Source organism: Pelobates fuscus, chromosome 6, assembly GCF_036172605.1.
Source record: "Pelobates fuscus isolate aPelFus1 chromosome 6, aPelFus1.pri, whole genome shotgun sequence".
Taxonomy (NCBI): domain Eukaryota; kingdom Metazoa; phylum Chordata; class Amphibia; order Anura; family Pelobatidae; genus Pelobates; species Pelobates fuscus.
In genome coordinates, this window is record NC_086322.1 from 82,172,204 (window position 1) to 82,199,499 (window position 27,296).

The window sequence follows — 27,296 nt, forward strand, 5'->3', positions numbered from 1 at the left end:
TTCGAGTGTATTCACTAAACGGTGAATTGTGGAGAACTGGTCAAGAAATTGCTAATTTTAAGCATATATATATTTATTTTTTATTTTAAAAAAATTTCAAAAGCTTAGATGAATATATACTTTTTAGATATTTTGACCTAAAATCGTCAATTGCCATCGTCAATTCTTCACAATTCATTGTTTCAAATTTTTTTAAAATTAAATTAGCATTATTTGAATGACAGCAAATTCTAGTGAACTGAAAAGTAAATCGCAAAATGAAAGCAAAAATGAATGATTTGTTAGCTTTCTCCAACTCAGCTATACTCTCAGCTTAAATTAATTTTGCTTTCAATAAATTATTTAGCATCTGCTGTGAACTTGCATAATATATTTAAAGAGGAATTGTCACCTTTAAGGGCCCTTTCTCCTAGTAAATGATTCAAGTAAGAAGTGTGCAGTAAACACATTCAAAGAGGCACTCTGTCAACATAACCCTTACAGAGAGCTACAGTGGTTATGGTTCTTGGTTAGTGGACGAAACGCTCACTGTAAAGCCAAACTGTCGAAAACATTCTAACTTACACTGGGTGCCAGGTGACTCATGGTTTTCAAAGCCACAACACAATTGTAGGGGTTATGGTGCTTAGAGAACCTCTACAAGAAACACTTACCTTTTCGGTTCTCCGGGTACTACCCAAGATGTTCTAGATACTTAAGCATATTCTTTTATATTGCTAAAAGCAATATACATGTGTATGCACATATGCATACACACCAACAGGTTTTTTTTTTGTTTTGTTTCTGTACAGCACATGCCATAATTAACTTACAGTTAGCTTCTTGGCTATGACATAATATCTTAGGTGACAGTTCCTCTTTCAAGAGTACCGGTACTTAATAGGTGAAAAACAAACAGACAGATTAAACAAATTACTGCTGCATATATGTTATATAAACATTTCAAGTTTCTTAAACAGTATTCTAAATAAAAACATTTTTTTAGCTTTTCAATAAATGTGTTAAGTTGCTTTTTACTATAATACATTCCAAAATGAGGCAATATGTGAATGAAGTGTACGAAATGTTTACTGACCAGAGGACCTCCAGGGTTAAGAGCCAAAATAATGCATGGAATAGAGCACATTAAAAAAAAAAAAAATTAAAAAAAAAATAATAATTTTTCCCACTGTCTGGTTGTAAAGAATAGCAGAGTGAAAACATCTACAAAACTATTACTCAACATTTTGCTCCAAAAGATGCTCACCCGGAATTCTTTCCAATCTTTCTAAAAAGCAAAACATTCTGGGACAGATTAGAGAGATTACAAGGATGCTGAGAGAGGCAAACACACACCTGGCCGTACAGCAAGGAGTGGAAAAGGGATAATCATTTTACGCCTGCTAGAATTATTAAAGAAAAGCATGAGGCACACACTTGAGGAATGATCACTGCAACCACAATGAATGCACTGTAGAGGGATTTTCCTACTCTTCCCAGCATAAACCTCTCGGCATAAACCTCTATGCCAAGAATTGATAGACAGGTGACGCACCACATCTTTATATCGTTTTATTATCAAATTGGTAAGTTTGTGTGCAACTCTGCTACCATAATGCACAAATGAGATTGTATGAACTTTAATATAAATGTCTACAAGGACAGAATTTAGAAAAACACCGGCTGTACACTATGTTAGCCATTTTCATTTATTTTCTGATTGATATAGGAAGCAGATGGTGCTATAGCGTGCCTTTTAATGCCTTTGCTTGCTTTAGATTGTTGGGCTGGGGGGGAGGGGGTGTTAGGAAATGCTGAGAAAGCTATAAAGCAGCCTTGAAAATATGTTCAACATTTATTATTTGTCTTATGCTACTCACTAAAATCTGTTCAAAACTCATAGGGATCAAGAATCTGGTACACTTTACGCAAAATGCATTTAAAACTCGCCCAGTTCAGAGGATTCTATAAAACAATTTGATATTTTCAGACTGGGTTGGTTCCTTCAAGTCACTGGGGAGACGGCTTAGGAAACCGATAACTTTCTAAGCAAATATTAATCATATTGCCAGAGAACTTGTATTAAACTTTCTGGTTAATAACTCAATATGAATATGTAAGATTGAAGAATTTAAAAGTCGCCTTTACAATGAAATAATTTTTCCAAAAATCGTCAATCTCAAAACATAGCTTGAGTTTGAGAATAATTCCAATTTGACTATTCTGGGCTAAAGTTTCCTACATCATTTATTCACAATAACTAGGTTAGTGAATAGACACCAAAAGGCAGTGAAAAGACCATAAGGATTGACTCAGGGTGATTTGTAAAATGTAGAACATGAAATCACGCATGAGAAATGTTCAGTCCAACACGGACAAATAAACATGCTTTGATGGTCAAATCTGTGGGCAATTAATACATAAAATGTATTTTATCCATTAAAAAAGCAGCCATAGGCAATCACAACGGGAGACATTAGATCAAGGAAACCGTCTGATGATTTTCTTACCCCTCGGGGTACTTGAAGTTCATCAGACTGTTTCTTTGTTCTGAAGCCTCCCTCCCTGTGATTGTCTATGAATGCTTATGGAGAGCCAGGCTGGACACACCTGGTAAAATAAGAATATCTTTACAACCTGCAAAAAACAACACATGTCATTTCCAATAGCAGAAACATATATACATCTCTATACTGGAGGATATTATTCAGTGAGAAAGTTGTATTTTGGAAAAGATTTATCTAAGCAGGTTCAATACGTAAAACATGTCATTAAGCCCCAAAAGAAGCCATAATTAGCTTGAGATGCAAGAAGCCTGGCCAGTAGCAAGCATGTGACTGTCAAACCAAAAATCATTCTATCCCACCAACTTCAATTTCTGTTTTTGCAATTAAACGTCATTTTCTGCCAAGGACAGTATATAATTAGTAATGACGAAAATATAAGCAGATTTGCATCAACAATACAAAAATAATGCACACTATGATGCAGCAGAGGTTAAAAGGCAGGGTAGTCTAAAATGAGATTATTTTTTTCTGGTTGGGAATTAAGACGATTATCAATTATTTCCTTAAAATAATCCAGACCTTTCTAATCCCTGCAATTAATTTGTATCAAGATTTTGGTCTGTTCTGGGCAATTGTAAAGGGACATGAAATCACTAAATAGCCTGGCACTGGTCATCCATCATCCATCAAATAGCCAGACATCCATCATTGTCATGAAATTCTATAACTGAATGACAAAGGTCATATATTGTTTGTTTCTATTTAATAAATGGTGCACGAACCTGCCTCTAAAATAAACATTGTTTAACAAAGAAATGTGGCATGTTACATAACAGTTACAACTTGCCATCGAAACAGGACTACAATTAAACTATACTATGGGAAGTAACATATACCCAATGTATGATGTGTAGGAGTACATCTCCGAGCTCCACAGTATTTAATGCTGTGTACACCATAAAGCTCCACAGCCTTATAACCCTCCCCCCTCCAGGAATTATTTATTAACTGTAAAAAATTAAACTGTTAAAAAAAATAAAATAAGTTAATTAATGATGGTGGTTTATACCCAAGCCCACACCTAAAACAAAGCAAGCATCACACAAACTTAAATGTAAGGGTGTATGGTTTATACACAAAATAGCAGAAATAACAGCAGATGTGCTCTAGTTAACAGATTATTCAGCATTGTCCATTAAAAATATATGAGTTATACGTGACAAATTGCAAAGCTGGTTAATAAATGCAGGACGTGCATTCTTAATTCCAAAAAAGAATTGACGCACATTAATTTAAGTTGACTGCTTATTAAAGTTCATTAGTCTTTCCAGTTATTTGGAATGAAGCAGAAGACAACGGAAAAGAAAAACAGGACGATATAAAAAAAAAAATTAACATAAAACCAAACGGGTTGTGACACACAGCTCACGCTAGACAAAATATCTTGAAGGGAGTCTGACCTTGAAGGGCTTCAGACATGGATCACAAGGGCGTCAGCAGTGGACCAGGAATTAGGCTAGAGTTAGAAATCTGAAAAGAGGGATGATTGGAAAAAATTAAAACAAATAAAATCTCTGCTACAGGATTAAAGTAATACTCGGATGTGGTAACAAAGAAAAAAAAATAAACAGTATGAAATTAAAATAACAGGAATCAAGCATAAAACAAAAGACAAACAGGGAACAGATTAGACTTTTATGATGCTAAAAACATGATATGGGGGAAAAAAAAACATTTTGTTATGTACTATTTTACCCTAATAGTTGCAGTGTATTCAATAATTGAGATATAAAATTTAAAGGGGCGCACTGCTCTGGCCATGATCTATTTGTTTCTGAAACTTTGTATATAAAGAGGGAAACATACACAGGCAAAGGCAACAAAAGAAGAAAAAAAAAGGACTGTATTGAAATTACTGTATTTCACAATGTGCTCTCACCAAATCAGGAAGTGACTGATGATTATTATACTTTCCAGAGCACTGCTGAGGTTAGAGTTCCCCATATCAAGGGGAGTTGTAGTTCAGTTTTTAGCAAAAGAAAAAAAACACTCCTGAATACAGTACAGGGAGAGAAAAAGGTTGGCTTATGGGGTAACACTATTTTACTAAGTATTTATTGGGGGGGAGGGAGGGGAAAAAATAACTATTAGGATACTCAATCTAACCTACACAATTCATCAAATGTATTTTCGCACTAATATATTCAATTCTAACTTTGGCCTACATGATACAATTTAACAGGCAATTCAAGACAACTCTTTTTTTAGTGAAACCCTTTCCCCGTATAAGGTCATGGACAGTCAACCAACTAACTGCTTTGGAAAACTCTTCTAATTATGTTCATTCAGCTTCAATAGCTGAAGATCATAGCCTTTCATCAAAGCTTTCCCTAGACCACTTATAGCGATTTAAAGCAAAGACAACCCCAGCAGGCACAAAGTCAGGAAGAATATCTGAAAACTCAAAAACATACGCTTTATAGGGCAGAGCTGTACACTACTCCTGTACCCGTAAACGTGTCACCTTAAGGGTTTTCAGTAAGCCAACACCTGAATGCTAGTCTCTTACAAATTACTGCGGTACTGGTTATGAAAATTACACACTAAGCTAGCAATGGCTAACCTGGACATATTCTGAAAAATGCAGTTCGCAAACAGGGCCAAATTCTGACATAATTGTATTAGACAAACCGGAACGAATACTTCACTGCAATAACAATTTAGTTTAATAAAGGCTCATTGTATCAATGCGTGTTTGTAAACTGAAAAGCACATATATATTTAGTTTTTTTTGTCACTAACATTGCTTTCACAATAATTAAATCAGGTCTAAAAAATTAGAGCATTCTTCATGCAAACTAACTCAAATATAAAACCTGTGTCTATTAAAAGAACTTCCAAAATGGTTTGAAAAATGTGAACAGGGTCGTCTAAGCACCATATATGCAGATATTGTGGTTATGGTGTTATTAGCCTGCTTCCCTGTCCCCGGGTTCTGTTATAAATTGTTTTTAAGCAGTTTGTTCAAAGCCAGGGCCCAGGAGGTCCAGCCCCCAGCTTGCCTATAGCCAAGGTGAATCTCTCACTTGCACAGTGAAAATATTAATTTCATCCATATTCAGAAATCTTTGATTGGGTGAACATGCAGGATTCACACCTTACAAACACTGAGCTAAAATAAAATAAATCTATGGACTTGTATTCTCACATTACACCACGGGTTGCATAGTCCATTATTAGTGGATACTGCAGAGATGGCAGAAGAGGGAATCATTGTTGGTTAAAATGTTTAACTCTCACACCAACACAGTAACCATGAAGTGTGGAAGCAGCACCAGCCCTTTGGTTTGAAATATGCCAATCGGCTGGTCCACATTACACTTCACATGATGGGTACACCAACATGATCTGTGAAACCAGGAAGATAAACATGTGTGCCATCACGGGAACCTCAGCATTTTTTTTTTACCAAATGCAACTGGTAACATGGCTTCGTTAACACTTTACAAAAAGCAGAAAATGTATTTCTTTCATCTACAAAAAAATCAGATGTAGGAGAAATTGAAGGCTGCACAGAAGAGGAGGCCTTAATATTTGTAACCAGACACAGACATGTGCAGATAACAGAGATCACTGGTATAAACAAAGGAAATAAAACTATATTAAAACAACATAAAAACCCATAGCAGAACATACTTCACCCTTTAAACAGTCTCTGTACGGTGGCCAAATATTCACGCAGTTGGATCTTCTGGGTTCTTGTTGTACAGCCTTTCTTTTCAGGGTTAGTTTTTGTAGAATAACGCCAGGATGTTTAAGACTCGTTGACCGTATTTCGGGTAATTCTATGTTCTATATACAGTTGCTGTGCATTAGTACCTTATTACACTCCAGAAATGTAACACTACGGGTGATTTAAACATGAAGAATGCACTACTCTCCTTTGGAATGCAAACAGTTAAGAACAAGTCTAGAATGTGAGTATGTAAGTATGGCTCTGCCAAGGAAAATTAATCATTTCTAATCTCACAAAAATTCAACAGTATTAAACAGGAAGCCAGGGCTCCTTTTCACATAATTAAACCCATCTAGCCTATTCTTTCCAGTTGCACAAGCAAACACATGCAGACACATATTTCAGGAAATGTAGTCTAGGCTGTACCCTTCAACCCAAGAATGAAAAAATATAACCACATCTTATATTATATACTTTGAATTAAACTTAATAAACTATTGATTAATTAATTCAGAAGGCTGAAAAAAATCAATGCAAAAACCTCAAAAGGCTCCATCTTTTTAAAAAAAAATGGCATTTATGTGTTATTTAACAGGTGAGTAAATATTTTTTTTATAGATTTGTAAATTATTTTGAAATGTACTACTGTGGGAATTCTGTTTGCCATTTGATCCCTTTTATATTGACAAACTTTATTTCATAAGTGTTAAAGCATATTCACAGTCAATGAATAGATTTCTGATGATCTATCGCCGTCGAAATAACAAGTTTATTTGTGCTTAGTAATAATTGTCCTGCAATGAATAGGTTATAATTATTAATTTATCAGGTGAGATAATTTTTCTAATTTATAGAATAAAACAAGCAGTTCATATAACATGCTATTAGGTTTAAAATGAAAACTGTTGTTGTGCGTGATTATTGGGGGGAAAAATATATATATATATATATATATTTATATATATTTTAAAATTGGAAGGGAAGAAGTTAATTAAATTCAGAATCTTGCATGTGAACAAAGAGATAAAATGCTATATTTATAAGGTGCAGAAATATATCGTAGCTAATCATTTTCTAGGCAAAGAGATCACATTTTTTATCTGTAATGAGTTCGAAGAGAAAGCTAATTTGTAGAATTAATTGTGCATTTATAGATAAATCTTTTTTTCATATACCCCAGGCCTTATGAGACCTGAAGATGAATTTTATTTACATGTAGTTTCTCGGTTGTTGATATAAACATATTTCTCAGTTACTCCAAGCAGGAGATCCGTTCTGCGGGGAATTATTGAGTTAACAGAATGCTGGACAGCTTCATCAGTATTAATCATTGGTAGATACGCCTTTAGCTTAACCTAGATCGATGTAGCATTATAACTTAGTTCCACTGGAGGAATTACAGTGGTCGCAGGGGTAGCAGTTGCGACCGTCCCGCCACTCAAGGGAGCCTGGCCGCCCTGTGGACTCCTGCGACCGGGTGCCAGCCGCCAGGTGTTGCGGCCAGCACTGTAGAACCGCAGGGGCTGCACATTAAGGAGCCCATCGGGCGACCCGATGGCAATGAATATCCAGGGGGCCCGGTCAGCGCTGCGGTGCTTTAACAGAGCGACCGAGCCCCATGAGATGACGTCAGCTGCAGGGAGGAAGTGACAGCCCCAGTCACTCCTCCCAGCAATCACACAGAGCCCGCACGGGAGGAAGGAGGAGGGAGTCAGAGTGGGAACTCTGACTTCGATCAGGCTGGGCCACCACTTGACTCCAGGGAGGTCAAAACAATTTGTATATATGTGTGTGTATATGTGTCTGTGTGTTTGTATGTGTGTATGAATGTGTTTGTATGTGTGTATGAATGTGTTTGTATGTTTGTGTGTGTCTGCATGTGTATCTCTTTGTCTGCATGTGTGGGGAGGGAACGTATGGGAACAGGAGGAAAGAGGTATGGGGGGAACTTATGGAAGGGGGAGGATTGAGGTGGAGGGGTGGCGGGGGGGACGTATTGAAGTGGGAGTATAGACCATGGGGGGGTGGCGAGGTGAGGGTGGCATGGGGGGGGGGAGGGGCAGGGCAACTTTCAGACTGGGGCCACATGGTTTCTAGTTACGCCTCTGCTTAGTTTACATTTACATTTACGTGAGTTTGAAAGAACACTATCACTTTCGTGTAGAATATAAAACTGTCCACAATCCAATGGTACTTCAAGAGACATATTCACCTGTAATTGCAAGGACACAGAGAACAATCTATGCCATGGAGACACTAGAAAATGGACAAGAGCACTACATAAGAATTGCCCTGTTCCTGTCAATCAAACTTATCTTGATGGATTTACTTGTCTGTTACATTCATCCATTAAACAATATACAAGATATGTTAAGCCCTTTATTAATAATAAAAATAATAATATAGTCATTCCCTTAGAAGTTCCATGTCTCTCCGAAACCAGACTTAGGTCTATCAAAGGAAGGAAGGTAGCATTTTCCTGACTCGTAATGCTGGCATTCTTAAACACAATTCACAGCTTAGTAAAGTGTGATGAAGGAAGTAGAAGCACAGTTTGTAAGTATAAAAACAACAGAGCAGCACAGGCATAGAGTGTATTTGTATGACCCGCAACATCTACTTATAAGCACACACTCATTACTTCAGGCCAGCTACCTGGGGTCTCACCCGAAGCGAGTGTGCAGGTAGGTAACCTTTCTGGCATAATTGGACACCGATTGTGAATATGATTTGTATGGTATATATTATATTAAAAGGGCTCTCCACACCCCTAAAACACTTAAAGGAACACTAGTGTCAGGAATACAATACTGTAGTTGTAAAAAGTCAGTTTAGAATTCTTGCCTCCATTTAAAAAGTTACTCACCTTTTTCCAGCGCCCTGACGTTCTCCACGCGGCTGGCCCTGCCTCACTCCACTTCAGATAATCAAATATGACAATCTCATCCAATCCAGTGCTTTACCGTAGAAAAGCATTGGGATGCTATTGAGCATACGTGGCAAAACACGTGTTGAGCCAGTGAGCATCTCCTCATAGAGATGCATTGAATCAATGCATCTCTATTGGAGCGTTCAGCGCCTCCATGCAGAGCATGGAGACACTGAATGTCAGTGCTGCACACTGTCCAGCACTGAAACAGGAAGCACCTCTAGTGGCCGTCTGAGTGACAGCCACTAGAGGTGTTCTTAGGCAGTAATGCAAACATTGCCTTTTTCTCTGAACTGCATTAAGCTGTAGTTGTTCTGTGTCCTCGTTTTCATTTTACAAAAATGCATATTTCAATAGAAATTGTCAATATTATAAATTAACCTTGTTGCACCCCTAGCTGTCAAACACATTGTCCAATTACTTCCTGGTTGTTTAGAATATTTGAGCAATTCAAAGAGATGACAGTCACAGAAAATCTGGGCTTAGCTACGAAGGTCTGAACAAGAGATCTGTAGCTTTTGAAAACTGTGTTTAGGTGCATAATTTTTCCATTGGAGTGTTCCTTTAACTGTTTATCAGACCCCAAAATGAAGGAAATGAGGGAGAAACTCTCCTGAGCAGAAAGTAAATCCCTACATAACCAATACCCCAATGGAGCAATACATATGAATCACATTAAAAATGTATCTCGGACATGGTACAAACCACATAGAAAAATAATAAACAAGTTTAATAGGAAATTAATAAAGGTAGCACCACTTGCTTAGGTACATTGGACTGATCAAGCAGTCATTGTGGACAAAATAATAATAGTAGCCACTATATGATAGAAAGTGTAACAGCAAAAAATGTAACCGCAAAAAATAGTCAAGTATCTATAGGCGTAATTTATCGCCGAAACGCGCGTTGGGCTATGGGTTACTAACTATTGTTTCACTACCTTGCATTCTGCTTTTGGTAACTTAGTTACCACTATTTGTTATATAATAGCAGGGATTCCTATTCCACTTTACTTTGCCGGCAGAATCCCTGCTACTTACCTTGCAGTTTGCATATATTAGTGATAATCTATCTTTACTTCATCCTTTTGTTTCCAGTATACTTACCTCTTTCTGTCCTTTCGATTTCTTACAGTCTGAGACTTACAGTCTGAACTGGTATACTTATACCTAGGTGTATGATCCTGGTCTTTACCTGAGGATCACGCTTTACCAGGGGAACTTCAGGTTCTTATCCGTTTTTTTCCATTCATTTGGAAAGCTTGATATACACACCGGCCTGTTCTCTATAGATACTTGTTGATACATTTGGCTATTTTTTGCTGTTACACTTTCTATCATATAGTGGCTACTATTATTATTTTTCAAGTCCCACTGTATCAATTTATCTAGTTTACGCCATATGAGGCTGGTGTCTATATCTTTATCTGTATTTTGTCCACAATGACTGCTTGATCAGTCCAATGTACCTAGGCAAGTGGTGCTACCTTTATTAATTCCTATTAAACTTGTTTATTATTTTTCTATGTGGTTTGCACCATGTCCGAGATAAATTTTTAATGTGGTTCATATGTATTGCTCCATTGGGGTATTGGTTATGTAGGGATTTACTTTCTGCTCAGGATAGTTTCTCCCTCATTTCCTTCATTTTGTATTCTGTGTAGTATTTAGGGTTAAGCCCTGTTTGTACCCCTGTAACCCACCTTTGTGTATTTTTTACCTGATTCTTTTCAGGTTGTTAAAATACACCTTATTTATGTTTATCAGACCCACAAGCTATCTGTGATAGATGACAACAATCTCTCCATTTCTATATTATTTAATAATGATATCATCCAATTATTGAGCACCTTTGTCCCTTGGAGTAGAGAGCATGATACAATTTGTGTAAGGAGTTGACTGCTCTGAGAGCTGTTTTTCAGTGGTTTTAGATCTTTCACCATTCCTGATCTAGCTTACATGGAGAGATTGATACAACTGATAAAAAATAGTCTATTAGCATGTTGTTTACTAAATTTCAGCATTATTTCATTTTTTTTATTGTTCAAGATAGCTGAACGCACATTTCAAACATTCAGAAATTCCGATATATATATTGAAGATATGATAAGTGTTCTCTGCCTGACCTCAAACGTGTATAATAGGATCTAGTTCCTGCATACCAAAAGTAATACACTTGGATAGGTTTCTTGCGCAATTAACCTTGATGGGTGTCTGGCACAATTCCTGCAATGATAGAAATATTTGAACAAACACAGAGATTGCTCTTGTTAACTATTCCCACACCACAGCTTTGAAATCATGTAGCTCTTGCATCTACAAAATACCTCTATGTCACATTCATTCAAATGAAGTTGATATGGCGTCAGGAGGTCCCCTGCACTACTTCTGCCATATGGGGATAAACCAAGCAATTCAACACCAAAGCTGGCTTTCCAGAGCCACTGTCCTCATGCACAGTTTTCAGGACATCGGCTAGCGAAAGTCACGGACTGACGCAGCTGAGACAGTGCCCTTTTTCACGTAGAAATTGGCTAAGAGCGGTCAGCTGACGCTCTAAGCCAATCAGTAGCTTCCTTTTCATAAAAATAGCTTGAGTACTACAGTTCAGTGTTACATACACTTGGAATACTATGCACACAATCAATCCTTTGCAGGATCAATCTTTAAAAATTACTGCACAATGCTTGGTCATATAAAGTTTATGACGTGTAAGACCGATAAAACACAGTCATCAATAATTAGAAACCTACCAAACTCAGATACGAATCAAGATGTCAATGGTTTCCCATTATTAAATGTTTACCATTGTACATTGTTTCACTGTGGGAAACATCCGCCTTACTTTACAGCAATTATTTGGATAATTTTTTATTTTATTTTTTAAACCAGATAAAAGGCATTCCTTGAGAAAACATATGGCAATGCGTACAGTGCAGGGTTTAATTTAGATTTTCTCGATAAACATTGTAAACCCAGAAGAACTAGAGAATAGGTGAAAAGGCACATCTAGTTTAAAAAAATAAATAAAAATGTAGACAAAAATACAAGCACATCTCTAAGCAAATCACTCAGATCTTGACTATAGAAACAAGAGGTTATTGTGCACACCAGTGTTAAATATGTGACAACATAGAAGGTATATATTTCTTCACAACTTTTTCTAAATATCTTTTTATTTACAACAGAGAAAATGCTTTTTTTTTCATTTGATTTTTTTTCATAAAATACAACGTATTACAAAGTAGCTCAAGACTTGCAGGTCTGTATCAATTAAATGTCGTACAGTGGAACACGCAGGTTCCGTGAGCATCTAATTAACATGTGAGAAGCGCAGGTCTCAGTCTTGGTTACAAATGTGTTCGTAACTTGACAGGGAAATATTACAATAAGTTTAAAGGTATCAGAATTACAGCATCTCGTTAACAAAATTTGTGTTGGAAGATTGTTAACACGGTATCTAAATGTCTCTTTCTACGTGAACTGAGTTGCCAGTGATTGAGACAAAGGAACCAAAAACAAAAAGATCTCCCGGAGGTCTGAGAAAGGGAAGAGTAGTAAAAGAGAAGAAGAAAAAAAAAATAGCCCAGTATTTCCAGTTATAAAAAGGCAATGCCCTCCGGGTACTAGTGATAATCCAGGGGTACCAAAAAAAAAATAAAGTTTACGGAACACACAAACTCTAAAAAAGCTTTGTAGTAGGGTGGAGAATAAGTGTTGGATATATTACTAGTAAACATAATTAATGCTAAATAAATAAAGAAAGCTACTGTTTAGTGTTAGATAACACATGCACCAGAAGAGTACATAAAGGATGTTACTGTAAGGATTAAGCACAATAAGACAGAAATCAATACAAATAATCTGAATGTAAGAGATCTTATAGAACACAGTACCCGCAGTACATATAAAATGTCCATCAGAATGACATGCAGATCACAAATAGACATCCGGAGAGAGGCATTCTCAATTCAATAAACAAAGTCACTGTCAGCTCTCAGCACTCTACAGGGATCACAATCAAAGCAGAGGAAATGGCTCAGGAAGAGACTGGCAGCTGACAAACGCAGTGGCTGAGGAATGTCACATTGTGAGCAGGGAACTGATCAGAGACTATGGATGGAACTAAGTAGAATCTGGTAATGTATGATAATAATAGAGGCAAATACAAGAATTGCTAGTGGAAAAAAAAATACTGGAAAAAAAAATAAAAACAAAAAACAATCTGAGCTGATCATGGTTTATCTTGGCTAAATGTCCTGCAACTAGAAAATATGTTATAATGTAGAAAATCTAAATATTAAATCAATATCCAAGAACTATACAGCGAAGAAGGAATACAAAGGACAACAATCTAATGGCTTGGTCTGACTCTTCTTGAAAGCTTGCCTATTTACATATCAATTTCATATCCTTGTATAACCTTGGTGTGTGCTTCTGGTCATTATCTGGGTTGAGCAGTAACAGATGGTCCAATTAGCCACAAACCACATAGAGTGGCAAGCTTCTACAGCTTTAAGAAAGTCACAATGACTGAGCTCCCACATGGCCTTGGCAAAGATCACCAACCTACTCTTAAATCAAGAAACTCTATAGCATGACTGTAGGTTCAGGCAGTACTTGAATACTTTTGAGAACTTCTCAGTCCTCCTTAATCTGCTGTATTTTTGTGTCATTCATACCAATGTTACGGCAGATTAAATGCAGATAAAGCCAATGGTCAACATGGTCAAGATGTGCCACATCTTAATAATGATTTATTAAGGTATATTTGCACCCTAAAAAAACAAGTTGATGTGATGGATTTGGATTATTCAAACACATACCAGACAGTATTGATAGGTCAGTAAGAGCTACACTTTCTTAAGAGGAAGGAAGTGGCATCTCCAGCTAAATGTGGGATGTTCGACATACATTTTATGAAGCCGGGAGTGGGCAAAACTAATTGGCACAGCTCTGCCCATTGTACTCTGCAATATCTCAGAAGCCTGACAATCAATATTGGAGTTTCAGAACAATGCCCTCAATCTTTGCATTTTTGGACTTAATTACCACTAATGCACAAGGGTCTAGACAAAGTAAAACCCACAATGACAGGTTGATGGCAAAAACATATGTTACAATTCAAATTAGGACACACTAACTTTGCAGATTACATCACAAATGGCTATCCTACCGGTAAATATTGTCCATGACAAGAGACTTGGCTACACATAACAGTGAAAACAGTTAGTGCTCTTCATATTATATATGCCGATTTGTAGTGGAGACATTGATTCAGTCAATTGGTTATTTAGCCACAACAATAAACTTTTACATACGGATTCAATAAGGGATTGGCACTGTTCCTCGCACCACAGGAACAGGCATTCAGCACCAGAGCAATAGAAGTGGGGGTCTACCACACCAAACAGGATTCAAGAGACAATCCAGCACGTAGTGGCAAGGGTGCAAGATGTTAGCAAGGACAGCATACACAGAGTTGCCCAAAGTATTGGAAAGATCTGCCTATATCCAGAGGCGAGATGTGTCAAAAAGGGTAGTTGAGGGGGGCGGAGCCAAGCAGCCGAGCAGCCTAGACGTGTCCAGCGCGAGCTCCCACATCTGGGCACTAAAAACGAGGTATCACACCCAGCCATAGACACCCACAAGCCGCAGACCACGGTACCGGTACCCGGGAGAAGCTGCTGCTTCATCCGGTGCCTCTATCGAGCCTCTACGCAACTGCCCGGACCCACCGAGGCTTGCGGCCTACCTTAGATTCAGCCACGGAGAGACGGCCGCTCTCCAGGCACATCAGCAAAAACTGGGACCCCGGTGACACCTCCCCCTCCCTCCCCCCCAGGACCGGCGGGGGTCATCCCGGCCCACTTATAGCTGCCTGACTCACCCTGCTGACAACGGGCTGCTGATACCGCACACGGCAGAGGAGCAACTACATCCCTCAAAATGGCGGACGCACTCTCCCCATGCGGCGAACGAGACAGGTGCGCAACGGTAGACCTCATGCTACAGCACCTGGACGAGTTCTTTGCCAAGCTATGGCAGAAGCTGGAGGTACGTGCTACTGGAAAGGAAGGGAGTCAGAGGGGCAAACGGAGGCACACACGAGATGGGGTGCAAGAGGCCCAGCCGGGCGTGATCACTCACCGAGCACTTAAGCCATACAAACTTAGCCTACCCAAGCAGCGTGCCGGCGGGGTCTTTCCCCCCAGGAAGTTCTGGCTGAAACTGCAGCACAGACTCTCCACCACCACCGTTACCAACAAGCAAGGGGAGAGGGAAGCCTGGCAACGAAGAGTGAAGGTGCCTGATACCAGAATCACACAGAGGAGTACACCCACTCGCCCCCCGACACATACAGCTATGAGACCTAGTGCACGACGCCTGCCCAAGCTGAGAGCGGCGGAAGATAAATATCGAAGGCTCCCCGACACAAAAGGTCTGATTGAGAGAGGAACACAATCACCTGCCCAGATCCCAGACAGCCACAGTTCGCCTCACCGTCAGGAGATATTACCTCGGACCAAGCCTGCACCTTGCGAGGACCGGAACCTGCCGCAGCCCAGCAAGAGGGTACAAAGGGACACCGTACCTGGCCAAAGAATGGACTATCCGTTCCAGCAAGTCAGTGGCATTGGTTGAGGGTTTGCAGCAGCGAGGACTAAGATAACTGCAGCTGAGCTCAGTTTATATTCATTACATTCGTTTTCATTTATTGATCAGTTTCTCCCTATCGATATGCTTTTCCCCATTTCTGTCCCAATACTGCAGTTTTCCAGTATACGCCTTACCAGTCTGTAGTCAGTGCACTGATTATTCGTTTTGTTGTTGCATCACTCATTATTTGATTTTGGTATTTATCTAATTTCATCCTGCAGTGAACTCAAAAGCATACTGTATCACACTATAATGTCCTACTCTTACTTTTGTATTAGATCAGCCTGTCAAAGCACTAAAAGCTCATTTACTCTAATGTACATCAACAAGTAACCCACATACATTATTATAAGCTTATGCATACCCAACTATGTTATTCAATTGCCTAACCAAGCATGTTCAATATAACTTCACGAGTTTGTTTCTTTCATGTCATTTAAAAAAAAAAAATGTGCCGTTTACACTGCCACGGATTTGTACAACTATGGAAATGCCTGTAGTAACTGTCGTGGCTCTGCATGATTATTGTTATTTGACGCACAAATAAAATAAAGAATTAAAAAAAAAAAAAAAAAAAAAAGGGTAGTTGAGAATGACAGGTAAGATCCTGTGGGGCTCAATTCAGATCAATCAATTTAAAAAAAAATCAGATTCCACTCCAAGCAATACAAAATGCTTGTGCTTAGTCCATCTTGAGGGACAACATTTAAACTCCTCGCATTCCCGAATAAAGCCTGCCACACCTCTCCTTCCTCTTTCATGCCTGAACTTCTTACAAAGAACACCCCCTACTCTGCTAATTCAATCGTCTGATGAATAATGACTTTCGATGCCCTACTTCCTTAATCAATGTACCCATGTCCAGCATATGAAACCTTTACCCTTTGTCGTCTACACATTTTTTGCATTTCGCATTGCAAGCTTTAGGACAGGGTTGTCAAAATCTACTGTATTGATCTGTTTCTTTCTGCCAGGATATATTTTTGTTTTTATGGTTCCATTTATTTGTTGTATTTTCCTCTGCAGAAACGGCACTCTATAATTATTTTATGAGTACTACAGTTTCTTTATGATCTTGGAGCATTGAGAGGACATCGATAGGCAATACAACATGTCTCCTTCCTTTATTTCCTGACACAGGAAATAATGTAGAATGCTAACAAAATTAGCCGGCTGAATTATGCTAAACTGGAGAGCTCACTTCAGTAACCCAGTTGCTAAGCCATAAGTAAACTTGGGATCACATATAAAGTAGTTGAAATCTAGCTCGAGGTTGTAAATTCACTAGTACAACATGGGAGCCACTTGTTATTCAATATATCTACGGTAATATGCAAAGTGACATGTCATGTACATTTCATTTATTTCCTTCAATCCTCAATAATTCTACATATGCTACTATTTATACTCTTAAAGCGAGCCTGTCAAGACAGATTCACTTCAACAGCTAAAGCCATCACAAACAATGAATATATTGCTTATCATGGAGATATATGAAGGTTTTATTGCTTTCTCAGTATCAACTATGTTCTCTCCCATGCTGCAACCACTATCATCTTTCCGGTTCCGTGGGTGCTTACACTAATCTAACTTTGTATATATACACTCCTCTACAAAGTGTGACATTCATTAACTATTGAGAATAAGGGAAGAATAAAAAAAATTAAAAATCACATATAGTAACAGAAATCAATCTGTCTGTAAGAGCGTTCTCCTACACTCCTATGTCTCTCAATTCTTCACATAGAGGGCTATACCAGCATCAAATTCCTATATATCAAGGGAAAACAGGATGTGCCAGTTAATGCAAAAAATTATATAATTTCAATATAAAAAAAGTTCAATATAAAAAAGTCCAAAAACATCAGTCCAAGATATAGGGTCATCACCAAATAAGCTTGCTTCAGTTTAATAGGAGTTCCTTTTCTGTGGGTGCATGTAAAAGAGACTAAACAAAAACAGTCTATGGTATAGTACTTCTTTGGAAGTGGGGACACACAACACTTAGGTGAAGAATGTTCACTCACAATATGGAGCTCCAAAGAAGCTCCAGTCACAGTGGCGTGTAGTTTTCTACTCCCCACCAAAATGTATCAGCTCAGCGTAGGGTGGGATAATCCCTGCTTCAGTGATATCTTACTGGTCTCCGTCTCATCGGTGAATAGGTGAAATATATATATAGCCAAAAAGGTTATGGTGGAGACAAAATTGTGATTTAAAACCCCTTCCACCTGAAGTCTGTGGATAGTTAATACAATGCAAAACAAAAATCTGCTCACCAGTCAAGCCATAAGATTTGCTTTTCCCACAGAAATCACAAATCTGCAGTGATGTTAATACCGCAAAGGATTCTGGGTGGGCACATGCAAATTAGTTTAACAAAGAATCACATTTTTGCCTCATTCCATTTAAAACATGGATTCCTTTGAGTCTATGTATGCTGTATACAACAGCTTTGAAACACAACTTAGGAAAATATGCAAAGCCAGTGAACCACTCATGGACAGCTGATGATTTGCATTAACAATGAAACAGCTGTCCATGAGTGATTCACTGGCTTTGCATCTTTTCCTAAGTTGTGTTTGGCTATGATGATCTGAGATAATCACAATGCCTTCACATAGGAAAGTATTGGATTGGCTGAGTTTGTTAAGGAGGCAGAGCCAGCATAATCCAAACACAGCCCTAGACAATGAGCATCTCTATGAGAAATGTTCAGTGTCTGCATGCAGAGGGTGGAGACACTGAATGGCAGTGCTGCACACTGTGCAGCACTGCCCCAGGAAGCACCTTTAGTAGCCATCTGAGAAGTGACCACTGGAACTAGGTATCCCTAGGCTGTAATGTAAACACTGCATTTTCTCTGAAAAAACAGTGTTTACCAAAGAAAAACCCTGAAGGGAATGATTATACTCACTAGAACAAATGCAATAAGATGTAGTTGTTCTGGTGACTATAGTGTCCCTTTAACATGAAATAAAGACATGTACCATTATATGTAGAGGTTAATATGTAGCATATTTCCATACACCCTTTTTCTCAAAAATGCAAAATGAATGTTTTCAGATATGTAATCCCAATATATTTGGCAGATGCGGATGCTTCAGTTCAGTAACCTACACTGAAACGTGTACGTAATAGAAATTGGTAGCAAAGCAATTCTGTCATACTGAAGCCATCTTCCGACCTTGACAGGTTACTCTTAAGAAGTCAGCTTCCCAGTAGAATTGCTATATGATGGTGACTCTTGTACGTTCTGCAGTCAGGGCATATTGCTGCTATAAATATTGTCCTTGCTTCCAAAGCTGTATGTCTCTCTGTTTATGGGGCTGTCAGGGCCGCTGAAGCCCTTTGGTGCTGCTCAGTGATAGCAGATACCCATCATAAATTCCAATAATTACATTCCCATCATAAAGCTAATTAAGAATACATCACAGTATTCAACTCAGGATGGCTTTGGAAAATAGGCATGTTAAAGTATCAGTAAACTCGTCTTTTATCACTGTCTAAATACAAAAACAATTAGATATTTCAATGCTATTTAGCCAAAGCATTATTTGTATTTCCTCTTACTAGTACATGGTTCAATGTTTTGCTCCATATGCACCCTCATTCATTTAAATGCATGTGTGTTCTTGGCAGTGAACGTGTTAAAAGTTCAGGAGCACCCATTTAATGAGACGGCGCAAGGGAGCCATACACTGGGTGGGCAGAACGATAGGTGGCTTCAGTAATAGATCATTGATCATTTGTTCATTGAGTGATCATGACAGTCTCAACAAAGGGACTGCCATGTAAATAGGGGATAAAATAAACAATTAAAGGGTCATACATTTGGGCAGTCAGCAAGCTAAATAGTACCCAGCCCAACCCAGAGAACAGATGTCCTATAGGATCAGAACTCTACTACTGTATTGGAATGCTCAGAATGGCAGCAGGTTCCTTGTACAATTCTAAGCTTTGAAAAATGTAAATAAAAATATTCTTTCCTTGTTTTGTGCTGGTCCTCAGAACAGCTGAAATTTGCATCGGAAAGCAGCACGTAGCATGTCTCATTAGCAATCAGTGAGTTAATGGTTGTGGCATAGACAATTTGGAAATTCATATAATCATAAAGCCACTGACTTTAGGTACATCGTAAATATGCCATCATGTTTCTTACATAGGTTTATGTTAGTGATGACTCTTGTACAAATGAATGTAGAAACTCTCATCTCAAGATTTAACTATGAAAGCAGATAGACACTATGGAGAAAGAATGTGATGGGGTTTATTCACTAAACATTAAATTGTACAAAATTAAAAAATTAAATTGCAAAATTTGGTCAAAACAGTCTTTACTGTATCGGAGTATATATTCAAAACTAACTTTTGCCATAATTAAGCAATTTATGGTGAATAAACAAAGGCTATGAAATAACATTACATTACATAACATTGGATAGGAGACTTTCAGCACAGAGACCATGGACATCTTGCTCCCTACACAAAACCATTTGGGTTCTAAAAAGGGTAAATATTCAGTAGGGAATTCAAATTTCTACTGGAATGATTAAAAAAAAAAATACATTTTAAAAATAACGTGACACAAAGGACCAAAAGTGTTTTTACACAATTAATTGTTTAGAAAGGTTGGAAAGCAGAGTTAAAAACATTGTGAATATCCAGGAAGAAAGACTAAGGAGAGATGGGGGGTGTCAGATTTATGGGAAAAGGGCGAGACAGGAAATCAGGTGAGATTTAGAATTTAAAGAAAATTAAAAGAGATCTAAATAGCCGAAGAATATAGGGTTCAATATCAGGAAAGAGAGAAAGATTTCTGAGGGGATAACGGGTTAAAAGGGGTAGAAACAGAAGCTGATGAGGGGATGGGACAGGGAGTGGGTAAAAGTTGGGGCACAGAGACATTCTGAGGCTAGTGTAGTGGTGAGAGAGAAGATAATGGAAATAAATGGAAGAAACCTGTAACTACAGGCATTATTGTGCAATAGGTAAGCACATAACACCCAAACTTCAAACAGTCACAGATGCAAACCGACTCCCATATGGGCCAGTAGAGTACAATACATGAATGCACAGCTTGGTGCCACATTTTACCTAGAATATCAAAAAGATCTCAATCACTACTTGTCTAAGCTCACTGCCCTTTATTGGTTTCTGTTTATTGACCCGTTTTTCTAACATGAATTTTAGCCTGCAATGAGACTGTTGTTGAATAAGATTCTTGACCTTGAAACCCCTAATTTAGAGAATGCTGTGACCTTTGACATCACTGCTCTATAACTTTCATTGTTAACACAATCCAATCCTTTAGTATTTAACATGAGCCAGCGAGGAACAACAGTGACAGCCATAGGGACACAGACCCTCGGAAAATCAACCCTACTTCAAAATGCTACTCATGAGCAAATAAATAATGACGTCACAAATTGTCAATAGACACTGCAGGCAAGTGACAATAATATAAAATACATAGCAAGTTCATTTAATTTGAAATTATCATTGCATTTTTTGCATTTTTTATTTGTAGGTTTAAAAAAAATTTATATAACCTTCCAATTAAAGATCCTGTAATAATAATAATAATGATGATAATAATATACATTTTACCAGGAAATATAATTTTGGTTACTTTTCCAGTTTTAAAGTGGTGGTGTAATTCAAAATGGAAAGGGATTATTCTGACCTATGATACAGATCTTGGGTTTTGGGTTCTTTTTGAAACCCAAGTTCCTTTTGCAGTCTCTGTTCGAGGAGCCCAATATCTTTTGTTTCTGTTCTTATTTACTAAACTAATAGAACAAACAGATATTAGAAGGTCATGAGTCATGTGAAGATTCCAAGCAAAACTCCAGCCTCCTATAACACCTCCAAACCCAGACTCTGAAAGAGGGGTCAATTTGAAATATCAGAAACTATACTGGGCGTCTTACCCAAAAATAATAACTGCTGTCTCAGCTTAGTGGTTGCTGATCTTTATCTGATCTTAGTAACTAGTCATTCGACTATTTCAAAAGCTATAAAAAAAATAGAATTTTTGCATATTAGCCAAAAATGTCCTCATGTAGCTTACGATAGAGAACGCTAAGCAAGCAAAAATATGATCAGCATTACACATACGCAGGAAGGCTGCAGGGCCTATGATGCAAAATTCAAACACATAAGGAATTATAAAATGATTTAAATATGGGTAATAGCTAGTTATATCAAATAGTAGAATCAGATTTTTCATCAGGTTTGATTTATTTATTAGATTAACAATTTCTCTATCGATTCAAATTTGAAATTACAGGAAAAAAAGAAGAAAAAAAAGGTCAAAAACGTCTTCCTTTATAATGGTCGTATGACCTCGTACCAGTGACAGATCCTGCCATGATTATTGAGCCAGTAAATTACAGACAGAACTTCAGAGAGAGTTCAGTATAAACAAAGCAGTCAAGATTTACTGTATTTGTGTCTACATTGCTTTGACAGGATTGTCTACGCACAGAAAGAAGCACAGAACGGTTCTGGTTAATAAAGCAGATCTGAAGTATTTCGATACATACATGAAGAGCTAGGTCGATAAGATGCACCTGGATACCGCCTGCCCATCGTGAGTGGTCAGAACATTCCGTTGAACACAGCTGATTGAAGACTTCACCGCAGGAATTAAACCTCGGAGCTGAAAAAGAAAATAAGATTTACAGCTACTATTAAATATCTCAAATTAAAATGCTAAAGACCTGCTTATATTTCATGACAATGCTGTGCATAAATTATTGATTGTGAGATAAGAGCGCATTAGCTGTCTTAATTTATGCCTTTAACGGTTTTTACAGTGATAGCCTATTTAACCAGTGAAATCCAATAAACGACCTACTACAGTCTACACATCGATCTGTAAACGGAAATTAATAGCTGCACCCTGGCTGCAAGGAATGGTACATTGCCGATGGTATATAAATATCCTAGCACATACCAAAGTAGACACATACTGGGGTACATAATGTGTAAACATTCAAATAATAAACAATAGTGTTTTTTTTTGTTTTTAATAGCATTGCCTATATTACGATTTTCATTTGTTCAAGACTCTGGATAGTTAAGGGTGGTTCATAATGGAAAAGGGTGGGATCAAAAGGAATGGATGGGACTATCCAGAACGAGAATTCCGCACCTTTAATTCACATGTGGTTCCAAGACGGTAATAGTGGGGGGAGCTAAAGCTACAGCTACCCCTAGACCTAGGATACAGTTCTTTTACATGGAGACTAGTCGCTAGAATGACAGTATCACCAGGATGGGCAGCTTTCTCAGAAACTCCATAAAGTCAGAAAACATATTCACACACATTAATCAATTTACTTTTTTTTTTTGCTAAAAAATGAAAATAGACAATTTCTTTCCTGCAACAAGATGATGCCAATAAACTTGGAATAGGCAAGAGCAGTGAACATATCCACATAAAATATCACAAAGTCATTGTCATACTATTATTTCACCAATGATTGCCTAAAAATATGTTATGGATATCTAGCCCCCTTCATGAAAAGAAGCATTTCAAGGACACTACTAATAAATGAAAGGAGCTGAAAATATTTTCTCTCAAATAAATTTCCTAGGTATACTGAAATCTATCACCAAGAGAGTTTTTTGCCCAATATGAAATAATATAGTATATAAAATGTCAGGAAGCAACAGTAAGCCAACAGAGATATGCTAAGCTGCTAGTGGCTAGCCATGAATTTAAGCCCTTCATGACAGACCAGGTGCCCGCGTCGCTGACACAATTTGCCTATCGCTTTATCAACCTATGAACAGATGAAGAAACAATGCTATAAGATATAGAAGGGTTGGCAGTCATGTCAACATATTAAGATCCTATTGTGTATGTTCAGGATTGTAGACCACATCCAAGTTGATTGTTTGATTCACAGGTGACTATCATCTTATGTCAAGTTCAGCACCATAATTGCAATAAAGTCCCCTTTATCTAGAATCAGGGGTAGGCAACCTTCGGCACTCCAGATGTTTTGGACTACATCTGCCATAATGCTTTTACAGCCATAAAGCATCTAGGGAAATGTAGTCCAAAACATCTGGAGTGCCGAAGAATGCCTACTCCTGATCTAGATCATACGCCAAGATTTAGGCTTTGCAGCTTGATTGAAAGCAATTTGCCATGATATTAGCCACCACCTAGGCCCACTGACCATCTTCTGAGGGCATAGGGAGCATGAACCAGCCAATACTAAAGCATCACCAAATGAAGGTATTTGGTGTCAGATATGGTAACAAGGACGCATGATGTGACATTTCCGAGCAGGCATTAAACATGGTGGGTCGAGTTTTTCTTTATTTATGTGAGATTTATGTAAATTCAATTTTTTTGTTTTTAAGATCAGAGAATCATCATCCTTCTACTAATAGCCATCTGAAACAATGTAATTTAGGTATAGATTCATGACAAAAACTCAGAGCCTATAGAATGCGTTAAATAATGAATGCGACGTGTTTACCCAGGAATGTTCCGTTAACATCTGGCAGAGAATTCAATGAAATACAATCCGCCACCAGCTGCTAGACCAGGGCTGGATCCCCTTGTTTCTGAATAAGTTGGCTAGCTCTAAACATACCATTTGACTGCTCATAGCAGTGCATGATGTGACAGCAGATTAGGCAGCCAAACTGTAAAATGTGTTTCCCTCTAACCAATTATTCAGAGGGAAATAAATGCTGACCACTTGAATTTTTACTAAACCCATTTCAGCTGTGAGCTTTCTTGCTGTTGATAGGAAAATCATGGCTTATTCAAAACTGCCACGATCGCACACTGCATCAAAAATGTTATCTGGTGTTTGCCTGAAGCAAAAACAGACATCAAGACAACAGATTCGCCCGCGACAGATGCCCCAGCAGAGCGAAAGTTTAAAATTACAAGACAAAACATAAAGCAAACATCACAGGTGTTGGGTGTCAAGACTGCGGCCTGTCCCAGACTACACAATAAGATGCTATATATCAAAGCACCTGCCAGGTTAACCCGGAGAAGGAGGGGGAGGCGGATTCAATGCAACTGCACAATTAATTTCTATTATAGATAGGCTGAAAGGAGGTAATAAAATTCTATACGGGCTTAGCACTATTAATGCAAGGAAGGTGATGTTTATACCAAGTGTAGTAAGCGGCCAGATGAATTCTGCATTTCATGCTTCAAATCTTCTGTCTTCCTTTTCTTTCCTAACCTGGTATACCCCCGTAGTGTATCACACAGCCCCCACAACAAAATAAGTCCACTCTAATATTTGATGTGTATGACTGTATCATAGAATTTCACAGCAATAAAACTCACAGTAAAGTGCACTGCATACAAATACATCACAGCGACTTAACAGCTATAAAACCCAATCTGATGTGCAGAGTATAGGAGTACATCGAAGAGCTGCACAGCAATAAAACAAAACCTGTATGACAGAGCTCCACAGTGATAAAACTTACCATTAACGCCAGTGTACATAAAATGTGAGGAAAATGTGAGGAAATGTCAGGAGAGAATTAGGAATGCAGGGGGTAAAGGACTATGGCTTCTGAGAAATGCTTATCTGATCAATGCATATGTTGTGCACTGTAGACAATGTATCTTACTTGTGCATTTTTCAGCATCTTTATTTTCCCCAGGGACAAGAAGAATCGTGAAAACACACAGGGATATTCAGTAAAATGAGAATACAAAGTGAATTTCACATTTGAGGTCAACATAGACAAACTGGAAAAAATTCTCTGAGTGAGATATGCTTTCGGTTCAGCTACTCACGTTGAATTTTCATTTTAGTAAACAGCCATGGTAATAATATGATGGAATGCTGTGCTTGGGCTCCGTATCGGGATGGTTCCACAGGATCTTCGAGATACTATTATATGTGGTTCATATGAGTATCATTAATTCATTCAATGGAAAGCATTACTTTAGAGCAGGGGTTCCCAATTCATTTTTCCCGTGGAACCCTTTGACATAGTATACCAACATCGTGGAACCCCCGATGCACAAACCTTGTAATAAGTGGCTTTTTTATTCTCATTTTCAAATATTTTGCTCATAAACGGTTTAGTCTTATGATACTCCTGAAGCTTTTGCATAAAAAAGGCAATGTTTTTATCTTTGTACTCAGGGTGGTTTTGCTCAAAATGGCGACGTAATTTAGCAGGTGCTAACAAACTGTTTGGCAATATTTTCTTGTAAACTAAGCATGGTGCTTGAGAAATATTTTTATTTTTGGCACTTGTGAATCCAAATTTTAAAGTAGCTGTCGTCATATTTTCTTTTCGTTGTTTGAGAAGAAGATTGGGTAGCCTTGTGTGCTTTTCTTTTTTTCTTTGACTTGTCACTTGTCTCTGCTATTTCAACTATTTTGGACTTGTTTTCTTGATTTCTAGTTGTATCGTCTTTTTTCTGTTTCTAAAATTGTCGCACATTTAGAAGTAGTGATTATTTTTCTCTTGATAGTTCCTTGTTTTAACCAGTTGTCCAAATTCATGGTTGTTGGTTGGTGAAAAAAATACTTCTCTAACCTGAAGAAACTACAGACCTCACTACCTGGCTATTCACGGGGCAATTCACGGCAGAAACACAATTTTGTTCTCGCGGAAAGGAACACCAATTGGTAAATGCTGCTTTAGAGGAAGTACTGGAGAAGAACAGCAAACAGCCACACCATGTATCAAATCATCCGTATCAGCACCAAGGACAGGGACATTAAGGACATCAAAAGCAAAGGATGGCTGTCATTTTAGGCAATCCAGCTACTTCTAAGAAAAGCAAGCTGGACACCACTTATTTACAGTGGTCCTGTACAATCCTTCTCTTTCATTTCTACATATTATTTCCTCCTCATTCCACTACACTTCATACAATATTCCATGGATTTGTTTTCTAAATAATGTATGTTGGTACCCAATGCATCTTTAAAGTGAGCCCAAACACACGATTATTCATTCTGGGCATGTACCTGCCTAGTAAAACACTGAATACCTGAGAAATATGATCTTACACATTTTAAAACCTATAGTCCGTTTCTTGGTATGGCCATCAGTTCAGCTATCCCAGTTGATGGGCTTTCCTTTCCCACCTTCGATAACATGGGCTATTTGCTCATTATATTTACACAGTGAGTATTTAGCATCAGATAAGGTTTCTTCTCATAACTGGTCATTTCCAAGATTAAGCAGTTTATAGTTTCTTGGTATACCTAGAACATCCGATGCAATGTTGCTCATAGCTTACTAGAATTATCCACAGTATGGAATGAATCTGCGGCTCAGGGCAACTTGGCTTCAATTAACTTCTGGCACTTTGAGAGTTGACAGGATGGCTCATATATATTGTACACTGTCAGCTGGTGTATACTTCATCAGTATAATAATCCTTTATTTCACCATGAGGGAAGACATTTACACAAGAAACTCAACAACTGCCACGGTGAATTAGTCACAGACCAGGTTAGTTG

The 27,296-nt window shown here is 38.0% G+C and overlaps 1 protein-coding gene across 2 annotated transcripts in view; it reads right to left on the minus strand.

The window, feature by feature from the left end:
* The window catches only part of APBB2 (amyloid beta precursor protein binding family B member 2), a 341,181-nt gene that overhangs the window by 237,889 nt on the left and 75,996 nt on the right, over positions 1–27,296 (minus strand). Inside the window, exons 1-2 of one of the 2 annotated variants that reach the window (XM_063457901.1) lie at positions 22,359–22,448; positions 3,947–4,016 (exon numbers count right to left, since the gene is read on the minus strand). In XM_063457901.1, the coding sequence (XP_063313971.1) occupies positions 3,947–3,965 (19 nt within the window). In that variant the 5' untranslated portion in view covers positions 3,966–4,016; positions 22,359–22,448. Of the gene's footprint in view, positions 1–3,946; positions 4,017–22,358; positions 22,475–27,296 lie in introns of those variants that run through there. The other variant, XM_063457900.1, reaches the window with a different exon arrangement.